The 14,587-nt window shown below is 40.7% G+C and overlaps 1 protein-coding gene across 4 annotated transcripts; it reads left to right on the top strand.

The window, feature by feature from the left end:
• The first annotated feature begins 8,940 nt into the window (after nucleotides 1-8,940).
• Nucleotides 8,941-13,549, top strand: YAE1 (YAE1 maturation factor of ABCE1). 4 transcript variants are annotated; one of them, XM_052796048.1, is made up of 4 exons: nucleotides 8,941-9,068; nucleotides 9,975-10,293; nucleotides 11,948-12,069; nucleotides 12,480-13,549. In XM_052796048.1, exons 2-4 carry the CDS (start codon nucleotides 10,177-10,179, stop codon nucleotides 12,904-12,906), a joined length of 666 nt encoding a protein of 221 aa, XP_052652008.1. In that variant the 5' UTR covers nucleotides 8,941-9,068; nucleotides 9,975-10,176; the 3' UTR covers nucleotides 12,907-13,549. The 4 variants fall into 4 exon arrangements, with proteins under 4 accessions (XP_052652008.1, XP_052652038.1, XP_052652029.1 ...); XM_052796078.1 differs by having other exon boundaries at nucleotides 9,002-9,068; nucleotides 10,146-10,293; XM_052796069.1 differs by lacking the exon at nucleotides 8,941-9,068 and adding an exon at nucleotides 9,133-9,518.
• The last annotated feature ends 1,038 nt before the right edge of the window (nucleotides 13,550-14,587 follow it).

Genomic DNA, 14,587 nt, shown 5'->3' with positions numbered 1-14,587 from the left:
CTGAGACATTACCTGTATATCTTTTCCAGAAGAGCAAGAGGCTGAGGGGACAGAGTGCAAGAGGATAAGCAAGGGGTTAATGCAGGTTTAGTAGTACCATTATGACTGGTCATGAGGGGTCACGAGTTTCTGTTGCTAGAAGGCTTTTCTGTGACTGTGCATCTGTGCATGCAGGCTATATTCGGCGTTGTTGCCTGTTTAAAAAAAATGGCAGAGCTAGCTAAATAAGCCTCTACTGGACAGGAGGTAGAAGTGATAGAACTGGGCTAGGAAATCAGCAGTCATGGACATGTATACTAACTGCTGAGCAACAGATATGCACAGTTCTGGCCATCCAGAGGCACCAGTGTCTTTTCATCCCGACACACCAGTTTCTAGACAGATTTGGGTTGCTTGGCCACTCATACCTCAGCATGCAACCAGCAGCGAGCGTCCGAGAAGGGCCACGAGCAGGACAGGCTGTCTCTGCAAAACAAGAGGGACAAGGGGAATGAGAGTGCTGTGGCTCTGTGAGTCACGGCACGCGATCGTTCATCTCTCAGTACGTGCAGTGTGAGGACAGGCTCTCCTGTCATCCACAGCAGTGTCCCTAGCCCTGCTGTAATGAATCTTGCCAGCCATCCGTGGGACAGGAGGTGGGACACCCAGCAGTCGCTGGAGGGTGAGTGTGGTATCATGGCCAGCCTGGTAAATGGGGAATCGGCCTCTCTAGACAAGGACCAAATACAGTCCCTCTCAGGGACCTGCAGAAGCACTCAGTAAGAGGGCATTTACTGTAACAGGAGTTGGCAATTTGAAGAAACATACAACTTGAATTCAAGGTTCGTGTATGTCGCAGTCCACTCGGTGGACTCGTGATGGTTCATTTGCTACGATCTCGAAAGTGCAAAATTAAGGTGACCAACACCAAAGGGGATAGCAATAATCACACAGTAAAACTTTATTGTATTGCCTGTGAAGAGGCACGCGATAGTTAGGGATGGGTGAAAGAAAGGAGAAAAGTAAAGTTAAGTTTAGAGAGAGGAGAAAGAGAAGTTATAGCTACCACCCCTGATCTCAAGACGTCCTAACAGTCCCGGGTCCAGCGTCGTCGATCGTCGTGGTCCTTGGTGGGGAAGCTTCAAACTTCCGTTGTTCAGAAGTCATCTTTTATGCTTAGTAACACACCTTGCTCCACCTCTGCCTCAGGAGTCTCCGCCCTTCTCGAGCGAGGCTATCACGCAGGCGCAGGGTCAGTGTCCGAGGCGTGGTAAGTCTTGGAGGCGGGTAGCCTTCGACCAGGAGGTGTGTTTTGGTATTATAATGAAGCAAAGTTCATTTAAAGTTCATGATTTCTTCATCGATGTTATGGCAACAGTTGCAATCCATCCTTTTTGACAGTCTAATGGCTCTAGCCAGGTACCTTCCAGGAGCCTTGTACCACGCGTTCCATTCCTGGGATCGGCCACTGCGCTCCAAACAGGCCCTTGTCAGGAAATGTACTGTTCATGTTCCTGGTGACAGTGTTGAGACAATGCTGATTTTCTGACTGTTGAAAATATTCTGATAAAGAAATTAAAATCCAATTATATATATATAAGAGTTTGGTTTGATTAAGAAGTAGAAAATTGTGAAGCATAGGTATGGGAGTGTTAAGTTTGAAATGTAGTCATAGGAACTTAGAAACTTTAGGAACTGTGTTATGTGTGACTATAGGAACCTTAGTATTGTTAAGTTTGAAATAAGCAAACCATAGAAACCTCACCAGGAAGATACTGGTCTTTCTATGTTTTGTTTCAAAAACTAAGGAAACCGTCATGGACACCAGTTTGCTGCTTGGAAACCCCCTTATCGAGGATTCCAATCAGTAGAGTTAAGTGAAATTGACCAATGATTGTTTTAACATAAGAATATTAATAAGGTGGTATGATTAAAAGACCAATCATTGAAAAGGAATTAACATTTTGTTTGGAAATCTAGTGAATATATATAACAGGTGTGTATTTAACTGTATAGTTAAACCAGACAGGTGCACACGATAGGTGGAGCGATCCCCCGTGTGCCCAGCGCTGCAATAAAGGAGTGCCTGCTTCTTAACTTCTCATTGCTGTTAAGGAGTTTTATTCCGGATTTCGGCAACAGTTTTGGCGACCCAGATGGGACCTTGCGAGTGAGACTGGACGAGATCGAGTGGTGATCGAACTCCAGCCGGCACCGAGGGATTCTCGGGGGGAACCATCACTCTCGACTCGCAAAGCTCCTCGCAACGTTCCCTGGAGAAAGGGTAAGGCACTTCTTTTTTGGAATCTGTTCGGATAGCCTGCCCGTAAGGCGCGGCAAAAGCTTCGCAGGGTTGGGGCTCAGAGGGTACCCATCTGTGTAGAAGCCTAGGCGTCTGCCCGTAAGTCATAAGCGAAAGCTATGGCTGGGTTGGACATCTGTGTATCTGTGTCTGCCCGTAAGTCATAAGCGAAAGCTATTGCTGGGTTGGACATCTGTGTATCTGGGACAATTGTCATTTGCATTTGTTTGGTATTTGGTATTTGATATTTGATATTTGGCATTTGATATTTGGTTATTAATATTTGGAACTTTGATAATTGATATTTGGTGCATTTGGTATTTGATATAAGTATAATGGCATTAGCCAAATTATTTAAGAGTAAGAGTATGGGAAATATAACCACTGATGAAAAGATACCGAAAACATCACCATTGGGATGTTTATTGGCACATTGGAGTGAATTACATGGTGATTTACGTAAAAGTCAAATGATTGAATATTGTAATCATTGGTGGCCTTTGTATGTTTTGGAAGAGCAGGAAAAGTGGCCAACAAATGGAACTTTAAGTTATAATACTATATTACAGTTAATGTTATTTTGTAGGAGAGAGGGTAAATGAAGTGCCATATGTGGATCTGTTCTTTTATTTGAGGCAGAGAACGGATTGGCAAAAGGAATGCAAGTCAATTAGTCGAGACAATTTGGTGATGACATTAACTTCAGAAAATAAGAAAGCTGAGTTGTTGTTCGGCTTGTGATATTGGAAGGAGGTGCATTAGATGTACAGTACCAAAAGAAGATGAAATGGAACTAGAATTAGAAATAGCCCCACCAAGGGAGGAGCAGGATCTCTCTCCCTCACATTCATGGGAAAGGAGTATTGAGTCAGGGAGAATAATTTATTGAATAGTACTGAAAAACAGATGGTATTAAAAACTGGAAAAGCACAAGCAAGGCAGCACTTATGAATGAAATGCTCTCTGGAACTTTGGAACAGAGTTTTCCTTCGGGAGATCCCCAGTGGGATCCAAATGACCCTGTACACAGGAGAAGGTTAACTCGGTATCAAAAATGGGTATTGTATGGAGTAAAACATGCAATGCCGAAAGCTTTGAATTGGTCTAAATTATATGAGATAAAGCAAGATAAAAATGAATCTCCCTCTGTGTTTTTGGAAAAATTGAAGGACACTGCTAAAAAATATACTGATTTGAAATTGGAAACAGAGGCAGAACAACAGCAATTGACTTTGATTTTTATGGGGCAGTCAGCAAAAATGATGACTTTAAATGAATGAAGGGGACCGGAGGGGAACCCAGCTGAACCTCTGGTTACAATTAAGCTGGGAAATGATAAAGTTGAATTTTTAGTTGATACGGGAGCAGTATATTCTGTTTTGAATATTTATAAAGGGAAATTGGGAAATAAAACAGCGAATATAATTGGAGCGACTGGGAAACAAGAAAATAGACCATTCTTTCAACCCCTTGATTTAAAATTTGGAAATATGGCAATTACACATGAATTTTTGTATGTGCCAGAATGTCCGATACCCTTGTTGGGTTGAGATTTGTTATCCAAATTAAATGCACAGATAGCTTTTGAGGGAGGAGAAATTCTTTTAAAAATACCAGAATCAAAGACAGGAGAAATATTGATGATATAAGAGAAGGTTAAGATTTAGGAGATGCCACAAGAAGTTGATGATGCTGTGATCCCTACAGTTTGGAACACAGAGATACCTGGAAAATCTAAAATGGCACAGCCTGTAAAAGTAGAACTGAAGGAAAATGTGAAACCAGTGAGATTAAAAGAGTATCCAGTTAAATCTGAGGCTAGATTGGGAATCAAGAAATTAATTGATAAATTTTTGGAATATGGAATCTTAGAGGAGTGTGAATCTGAATATAATACTCCAATTTTACCAGTGAAAAAGCCATCAGGAGAATATAGATTAGTACAGGATTTGAGGGCGATAAATCAGATAGTGAAAGACATACATCCTGTAGTGGCCAATCCATATACACTTTTAACAGCTCTAGGGGAGAATCACCAGTGGTTTACAGTGCTTGATTTAAAGGATGCTTTCTTTTGTATACCCCTGGAAGAAGGAAGTCGAAAATTATTTGCTTTTGAGTGGGAAAATCCAAAAACAGGACGAAAGACACAATTGACATGGACAAGATTGCCGCAAGGATTCAAGAACAGTCCAACAATTTTGGGGAGTCAATTAGCAAAAGAACTTGAGATGTGGAAACAAGATGGTCCCAAACCTGGACATTTGCTCCTACAGTATGTAGACGACATATTGATAGCGACAGAAGAGAGACCAGCGTGTATAAAGGTAACAATTGATCTTTTAAACTTTTTGAGGTTAAGCAGATACAAAATCTCTAGAACTAAGGCCCAGATAGCAAAACAGACTGTGATATATCTGGGTTTTGAAATCTCACAAGGACAAAGACAGTTGGGAACAGACCGCAAAGAAGCAATTTGCAACATCCCGGAGCCGAGAAATACCCATGAATTGAGAACCTTTTTGGGAATGACTGGGTGGTGTCAGCTATGGATAATGAACTATGGTCTGTTGACTAAACCATTATATGAAGCTCTTAAGGGTCCACCATTTGAATGGGGTCCAGATCAGCAGAGAGCTTTCAAGAATCTAAACCAGGCCCTGATGACAACACCAACCCTGGGACTTCCGGATCTAACTAAAGACTTCCAGCTATTCGTACATGAGAAACAACACCTTGCACTGGGAGTGCTGACTCAGAAGATGGGAAGTTGGAAGCGACCGGTTGGATACTTTTCCAAACAATTGGACTTTGTAAGTAAAGGCTGGCCTGCTTGTTTGAGAGCAGTAGCAGCCACTGTGATGATAATACAGGAGGCCCGAAAATTGACTTTGGGAAGGATGATGGTGGTATATGTACCACATATGGTGATATCAGTATTAGAACAAAAGGGGGGCCATTGGCTCTCCCCAAGCAGAATGATGAAATATCAGGTAATTTTGATGGAGCAAGATGATGTACTTTTGAAAACCACTAATTTGACTAATCCTGCAGTCTTTTTGAGTTCTATACAGGAAGAAGGACAACTGGAACATGATTGCCTGACTACCATTGAGTATGTATATTCCAGTCGAGAGGATCTGAAGGATGTACCTATGGACAATCCAGACTGGGAATTGTACACAGATGGTAGCAGCTTTGTTGAAAATGGAATCTGCTATACAGGATATGTGGAAAAACTTTAACTGCACTTCGGAGTGTGGTTGTTTGGAACAGACCTCTGTCTTTGGAAAATCCAGTACATGATTTCCAACCAGGTGATTATGTCTATGTGAAGACATGGACTTTTGAACCTTTTCAGGAACGCTGGAAAGGACCCTTTCAAGTATTGTTGACTACTTTCACCGCTGTCAAGATTGCTGAATCAGATGCATGGATCCACTATACTCGGGTGAAGAAAGCTCCATCATCTTGGAAAGTTATATATAGAGACCCTAGAACCTTAAAACTGACTTTGAAGCATGCCTAATCTTCCATATAATTTTGGAATCTGGGGGAAATGCATTTTGATTTGGAAAATAATATTGGTGGGGGTCTGGTCTGAGATTGTGGCTGAACAACAAGTAACAGTGAACTATGGAGGTATTCTGGGATTGGGATGTAATTTTACTCAGATTCCAGAATTTAATCCTGACAAATTAGAAATTAGTTAGATGACAGATAAGGGAAAAAGCGAGTATCTAGCAAGACAAATTGAACTGAAGAAAAAGGCAAGAAATAAGAGACAAGCTGAACAATTAATTTACCTCCCAAAGAAAACTCAGGAAGAAAATTTGATGGTAGGATTGATTAAGGGATTTGCTAATTTCCGGAATGTGACACAAATTACTGCCTGTTTACCAATACCAAGGGCAGCTGGTGAATCTGTTCCATGGGGAATTTTGACAATGAATTTGACTAATTTAGAACATAGAAATGTGACTAGCCACTGTGAACAAAGACCAGTAGTTGGATGGCAAGAACAAGTGACAATTATCAAGAAACAATGGAAGTCTCCAGGGAGCAGGGCAGATTGTGAAAAATTATTAAATTCTGTTTTTATTAAAGTTGGGAGATTTCATAATGTAAGATATTGTACTTATGATGAACAAGTTAAGAAAAATACAACTCGAATGATCATGGAATGGAAATGTGACAAGGCTAATCAGACAATGTTAGAAAGGACAATTAGTTGGGACTCAGTGTGGTCTATGACTATACTGTCTCAATTCCAATATATGGCTAAAGCTCCTTGGTGTTTTACTTGGGATGGAACCATTTTTACAACTTGACCATCAGTAAATGACAAAGGGAGTACATTAAGAAAGAAGGAAAATTCAATACCTTGGTGGAAATGTGAGAAAATATACAATTGCAGTACTAAAGACATGGCAATCCAAAGAATTCCACCTTTAGCAGCAGCCGTGAAGTATGGCTGCTTGTGTAGAGGACTTAAAAATGATCTTCAATTGACTGAAACCTTTAAACCTAAAAGAGGAACAATATTTAGTTGCAGAAAAACTACTATTCAGAGTCCAGGACACTTAGTTTAGGCAATGAGTGATGAAACCTAGACAACCCACCTGCCTCTTGATGAGAAGGTAAAACAAATCACTTTGGGAATGCCAACATTATGCCCAATTTGGAAAAAGTCTCCTTTTAAAGGATCATTAGAAAATTTAAAATTGGAACGGGCAAAAAGATCAGAAATAGATGATGAATGGAATGAACCCTCCACTGGAGTTAGAATTAGTTGGACCCTAGAATCTCTACTAACCCCTTTGGCAATATATAGGAATCGAGATTGGCTGTACCAACTAACAGGACAAGTAGAGAAACTGGCCAATGTGACCAGAAAAGGATTTAGAGATCTAAATATACAATTACAGGCCACTTCCAAAATGACTCTGCAAAATAGAATGGCTTTAGATATGCTTTTACTCAAAGAACACGGAGTGTGTGGATATTTAAAAGACAGAATAGACCATTGTTGTATACACATTCCGAATGTAACTCAGGATGTGGAACATGATTTGGAATTATTGGGAAAAATTGAGAAAGACACTCAAGAGTTGCAACAAGATATGCAAGAGAGTTGGATAGACAAGATCTTTAAGGGATTAGGTTAGAATCAGAGTTCTTGGATCAAATCATTGATTAGTACAATATTAACCTTGTTGATAATTTTTGTAATGATCATTTTGATTTATTACTTTTTGAAAAGGCAAATTACTCGTAAAACTTCTTTTAATCGCATGATCATCCAAGCTGTTGCAAGACAGCAAGATGGACAAACAATCTCAGAGTTTCCTCCACCATATAGTAAGTGATTAGTAAAATGATAGTGAAAGTATTGAAATGATTTTCAAAACTTTCAAAGGGGGGAATGTTGAAAATATTCTGATAAAGAAATTAAAATCCAATTATATATATATAAGAGTTTGGTTTGATTAAGAAGTAGAAAATTGTGAAGCATAGGTATGGGAGTGTTAAGTTTGAAATGTAGTCATAGGAACTTAGAAACTTTAGGAACTGTTATGTGTGACTATAGGAACCTTAGTATTGTTAAGTTTGAAATAAGCAAACCATAGAAACCTCACCAGGAAGATACTGGTCTTTCTATGTTTTGTTTCAAAAACTAAGGAAACCGTCATGGACACCAGTTTGCTGCTTGGAAACCCCCTTATCGAGGATTCCAATCAGTAGAGTTAAGTGAAATTGACCAATGATTGTTTTAACATAAGAATATTAATAAGGTGGTATGATTAAAAGACCAATCATTGAAAAGGAATTAACATTTTGTTTGGAAATCTAGTGAATATATATAACAGGTGTGTATTTAACTGTATAGTTAAACCAGACAGGTGCACACGATAGGTGGAGCGATCCCCCGTGTGCCCAGTGCTGCAATAAAGGAGTGCCTGCTTCTTAACTTCTCATTGCTGTTAAGGAGTTTTATTCCGGATTTCGGCAACATGACCGACCCCTACAGTGTATAGTATGTTCATGAAGATTAACCAAGTTTAAACTTATGCTCATAAGCCAAATGCAGCATGCACCGAGAAAAACACATTATTCTGTTGCATTTATGTCAGAAGGATATTGCTGTTTTCTCTAATAGAAGCAAGCAATGAAACACTTGACTCCTGCCGGCACCCTTCATATTAAAAAGGATTTATTATTGTAATGCCTAAATCTTGTGGGCGACAGCTTAAGGGCACGCCTGACACACAAGGACCTTGAAGATTCAGAAGCCAACGAGGCAATTTTTAAAAAAAATTCCACAAGTTATGACTGAAAAGAGGACGAAACCTCCACCCCCCGGGGAGCACTCCCCCCCCGGAGTTAGCCTGAGGCAGCCACACGCCGCTCGCTCCAGAAAGCCGGGACAGGGCTTCACAGTAACAGCTCCTTCGCCCGCCGGCGGCCTGCCTCCTCCCACAACTCGCACCCCTCGGCGGGCAGCAGGGCCCAGCGGCCCGGCCACGCCGCCCCGCCTCCTTGAGGAGGATGCGAGGCTGCGCCCGCACTCAAGATGGCCGCCCGCCTCCAGTGTCTCAGACGGGCTTTGAAGCCACAGAGCTGCTGGTTAAGATGGCGGCTCCTTACCTGCGGCCTACGCTGAGCTTGCCCTCGGCCAACATGGCTGCCGCGCCCCTATTACTTCCGACGGCAGTGAAGCCTGTTTGCCCTCAGTTAACATGGTGGCACGCAGCATGCGGCGGAGCGTGGTGGTGAGGCTGCTGTGGTGAGGGGACGGGGCGCGGGGCTAGGCTGGCGGCGGGGTCTGAGCGAGTAGCTGGGAGAGGCGAGGCGAGGGGAGGGGAGGCTGCGCCCGCCGCTAGCTGGGGGTAGAAGGCTCCCCGCAGCGCGGCCGCCTGTGGGGAGCTGGGCGCCTGCCGGGCTGAGCGGCCGGCCGTGAAATGGCGGGTCGGGGCCTGGCCGGTGCCGCGGCGGGGGGCCTGTGGGCTCGGCCGGGGTTTGGGCAGGGCGTGGGGACGGTGGGGTGCACCTCTGGCCCGCCGCGGGGAGGGAGCCCGCAGACGGCGAGACTCCAGCCCGTTGTGTCCCGGGAAAAGCAGCGTGGCCGAGGGCGGGATGGCTCCTGCCACCCTCGAGTCCCTGAGAGCCGTTGGCGCCCTTGCGAGAAACAGCGTTTGTGGGTTGTAGGAATTTCCACCGATGCAATGAATTAGTTGTGAGTGGCTTCTTAAGGTTTTTTTCAGTGGAAAATATGAAATAATCCAATTCTGTTTTCTTCTCTCTGCAGTAGAAGTAGCTAATTCTTTATTCAAATTATGAAGGAATGTTTCTATTCAAGATTTATAAGATGGTTAAGTATTTGGCATAACCAGGAAACTGAAAATCAAAGGTGAAAGTCCTTGCCAGTTATTAACTCTGCAGACAATTACCTGTGTGTAAACTTAATGCGCCGCATGGAAGCTATGTGGAGCTGTTTGTCAGCTGCTATCAGGATCAAGTCATAAAGTTGTTTCTGCCTGCTGTTCATGTACTAGCAACATTTAAAAACACTAATTTGACGTGCATATGCATGTCAGTGCCATAAGAAGGGTAGAAACTACTGTCTTAAGTTGTTCTCATAAATTATAGAAGTTGCTTTACCAGTGATGATCTGACTCTCTTCTCTTGACAGATGCACCCTGATGGTAAACAGCATCTGTTTTCCATGTGGAAACAAATTTACAGGTTGAATAATCAGCTCCTGACATGACTTCTCTTCTGAACTCAATTTTTTTGCCTATACTTCTAATCTGACACTTCGCCAGAGGGACTTTTGAGAGTTTCTCAGTATTGTTTTTACCAGATAAACAGAGGTCATAGTCATCATTGCTGTTATGTCCTGGGTACAAGTTGCAGTCAGCCAATCCAGTGAGGATATATTTGATGAAGATGCAGATGAGATGTATCTACTACAGAAAGAATGGAACAGCACCATGAAAAAAAGATTGAAGGTATTTCTATAACAATGATTTAGTAGTCTTTTTAACCATTTTAGATTTACTGATACATACCTTGATAAACATATGGCTGATTTAAAGCAGAAAACTAAGAGTGGCTGCTTAAAAGTTATTGTATAGTTTCTTCTGAATGTCAGGAAGGTTTAGCAGGGATTTACAGAAACTCTATCCTAGTAGTCATCAGAGCAAAGCACTGTTTTACCATGACATCAGCTCCCTCTGTACAACCATATGCATTTGTAAAAGGCAGTGCTAAATTCTGATGTGAGTTATTTGCTTCATACTTGTGTATATATACACATATATATGGTATATAGGTATACCACTAGTAGATGTAGGGCAACACAGCTAAACAGTGCTAATAAATAAATATGAGATGTTTTGGTTTTTAAGTAGAGTTCTTCATCAGTCAGATTTAAGATGTGTGACTCCATGTGGAACCACAATTGGACGTTGCGGTCTGGGTAGCTCTTTGGCTTATTTATTCTAGTGAAAAAAATATTTTATGAAAGCTGGTTTCTGCAGCCCTTCCTTCCCTGGAATTCTGCAGGGAACAAAACAAGTACATAAATCCAGGTTACTTCAACAGATACGTTATCATTCAGAGTGGGGCCAGTAGGGCTCGTCTGCTCACGGGTGAGCAGCATTTGGCTGAAGAACATGAATGGAAGCTGTTGTGTAGGCTGTTGATGAGGAAGGGTGTTACAACAGAGCTGTTGTGTTATTCTCCAAGGAAAAGTTTCCTGCATCTGAGTCCCTTGAAAAGACTAGTTTTCTTAAGGGGCTGTTTAGTGTTCTTACACAAATCCCTCTGGTATTTTATGAGTAGATACTGCAAAATCATAAAATGTTATTGAGGTTAGAGCTGTATGTTGGGTGAAATAAAGAAACATTCTTGTTCCTGGCTATTTCTCTAGCAAGGCCGCTGGTTTTCTTCTCTCGTGAGCAATTAGAAGTTTTCACTCTTACAACTTGCAATTTTGGTGTGAAAAAAAGTTAAGAATTATTCTACATTATATGGTAATGTGATTAGAATATAAAGAAATTAATTTGCATTACAATCATTAGCTGTTTCTTACAGAAAGCAATCACAATGTTATCTGTATTTATATGTGACTCACTCCATCAGCATCTTTTTTCCAGTATAACTCTTTAATTGAGTGAGATCCGGCAAAGAGAGAAGCGAGGCTCAATAATTAGTTTTGTGAAAACAAGTATATGGATTACAGACAGGAAAGTACCTCTGCTAAAGGGAAGGCTTTGCAGCCTATGTATTTTTAGATGTCTAGAAATCTATATGTGGTATTCTGAGGAGTTTTTCATAAAGGAGTTGGTCATCATGAAAGCAAGCATGCTTTCCTGCAGATTTGTCTCGTTTTTTGATGTTTCTAAAAATACTTTTCTTATTTTCTGACCTTCTGGGGATCCTTCTGGAAAAGAACTGGATCTTACAGACAGTAAATCATAATGCACTGCAAAAAGCATGTTTTGGTTTGGCAGTACGGGTATAGCTGGGAGGGATGTTCAAATCTAGAAGCTGTCATTTAAGAGACTGAATACTTGTTTAAACTTTTTTTTATTGTTATGAAATTGTCATAGGTCCAATTTTTCATTTTCTGAACAACCTATTCCACTACTCCTATTATAGGAAGGCTATAGGGATGGAATTGAGGCTGCAAAAGAACTTGCACTCCAGGAAGGTTTTAATCAAGGCTACAGACACGGTGCTGAGCTGATGGTTACATGTGGCCAGTTCAGAGGAACCCTGAAGTAGGTTACAAACTCCTTAAGGTAGTGTGTGTGTGGAGAGTGTGTGTGGAGGGACCATGCATGCAGTTTTTTGTTTGTTTTAATTAAAAAAAAAAAAAAAAGTCCATTTTGAATCTGTCCAAAGTGAGCAACCTGAGAATTCTTACGTCTTGAATATAGGGAATTGCCTACCTGGGTGTAGAGTGATCATTCTTAAAAATCGTCCTTCAGCTGCTCTTCCAAAATTATCTGAATCTACATCTTTAAGTTTAATATTCAGTTCTACTGCTTGAATTTCCCAGAAAATGTGAATGAAACATATACATTTATGTAGTATAGAAATCTCATCACATTGCTACCTCCCTTCAACAACTGGAGGTTTGTGTGGGTACATGTAATCACTTTTGTTATTGTTGTTCTTCACTTTTCAGTGCTCTCTTATCCTGGTGTCACTTTAATGGATGTGATTCTGCTTTAAGTAAGATAAATAATCTTCTTGATGTGGTTGGAAAGCATGAAGAAGATGTGCTTAAGTATCTGAATTCTATTGAACAGCCACATGTCGGACACATTTTAGAGTCTGTTCAGGACATGGACCTTAATCACACAGCTCCAGCTGGGACAGAGTACAATGAAGTTATAGCTGGAAAACACGAAGACGTTGGCAGCTTTGGTGAAAACACTTGTAGAAATAATGGTGAGGTTGGTTCCTTGCAGTCTGAGTGCAGCAAGGCAAAACTCTGCACAGATCCTGAAAGGTCAACCCTTGCTTGGGTTAAAGAACAGACTATTTGGCTAGTAGAGCAACTGGGCTTATCACTGGATATACTCCATCATGTCCAGCAACTGGAACATTAGTTTTTCTGTCTCGTGGTTTTTAAAATTATCTCAGCTGGATTTGATTCTCAGTTTGTGGATCATGTGCAGGCTGATGCATGGCTGTGACTCTCTCTAGTCACTTTATAAAATACAGGAATTTTTTGCCTTTTGTCAAATTCATCCTCTCATCTTTTGTAACCATTGTGCAGTGCACTTTTTCACAGTTAAAAATAATTTTTTTCCTCCTCATACAGTTATATTTATTTCACTTTTGCTGAAAACACACCATTCTCTTCAAATGCAGAATTACTGACAATTCCATTGTTTTACTGTTAGACCATCTACTCTTACCCTGTTAGACCACACTGAACATGTTTCCAGTCTAATTAACTTCCTTGTGTTATTTTTGTATTTATTTTGCCAGTTGCTCTAGCCTGAACTCTCTCTCCCTCATTCCCATACTGTTTTTCCCAACCTTTCCCAGGTTTATTCACCTTCTCGTAGAAACACGTTGTCAGCCACAGATGCGTATTTCTGACAACTCTGTATTTGTGCCAACATTCTGTATTTGACTCCTTTTCCTGTTGCTTGCCTTAACTGTAGCTGCAAATTGCTCTGGCCAGGAAGTCTTTTCTTTGTGAATGCCTCTCTGCTTTACACTAATTAAACTGATTTACAGTAAGTGAGGAGTTTACTTGTTTTAAGTTGCTTTCCTTCATGTCTGAGACAAAGCAGGTCTAGACAGAGACAAACTGAAATTTTGAACAGCTGACTTAAAAAAAAATTAAAACAGTTTTATACTTTGAGGCCAGAAAAATGCTAAGGTAAAAATTACTTGGTTTTCAGAGACTTGAGTTTACAACTTTCTTACTAAAGACTATTATCTTGCCATGGAGTTGGTAGACTGTAAGTTTGGCTGCCATTCAGTACCACTTCTGCATTAGGGGAAAACAGAATTGCAGTTAAGAGTCTCTTATGGAACCTGTTTCTGAAACAGTGGACAAAATAGGGCTGTCTGCATTAATTACGTATGTACAAAATTGTTCAAACAACTTTCTTTTTCTCAATTTATTTAGCATAATGCTGACATGTATAAACATTACTTTTCTACAGGTACATGTGTTATGTTATAGCCTGTATCACGTATGTTAGAAATTTCTTCCATAGTATGGTAGAATATGGTGCAGACAAAAATAAAGGTTACTAGAGCAGTGTTAGACTTTCCAAATTTGGAAGTTTAAAAATGCAAATTCAAGAGTATTACTTCTATATATTTAATAGTGTGCAAAGAGGAAACTCCATTCACAAATTACTAAGTAGACAGTGAGCTTGCCAAGTTCTCTCCAACTACTTCTGCAAAAGCAATCTACGCCAGGGAAAATATTTCTTTCTTGTTTGATTATCAAACAGTAGATTGTGTGGTTTACTTATTTATCATAACAGCTTCTGTACTAGCTGTGGAATTACTTTCCTCCACTCTGCACAAAGTTTCTGTGCTTACTGTGGTACTACTTTTTTCCGTGTTATCACGCAGAGTTTCCAGTTCGGCTGTGGAGAGATTTTCTTTTGGGCTGTCTGTAATACTTGGCTTATCTGTTACTACCAAATCTTGCTGACCAGCCACAGAAAGACTTTCTTCAAGACTATTAGAATCCATAATTTGCTCACATGGTGGTTCAGGTTTTTGTTTCGTGTCTACTTCCACATCTTGTGTTTCACT

Source organism: Harpia harpyja, chromosome 1, assembly GCF_026419915.1.
Source record: "Harpia harpyja isolate bHarHar1 chromosome 1, bHarHar1 primary haplotype, whole genome shotgun sequence".
NCBI lineage: Eukaryota > Metazoa > Chordata > Aves > Accipitriformes > Accipitridae > Harpia > Harpia harpyja.
This window is presented reverse-complemented; position numbering and strand designations above follow the sequence as displayed.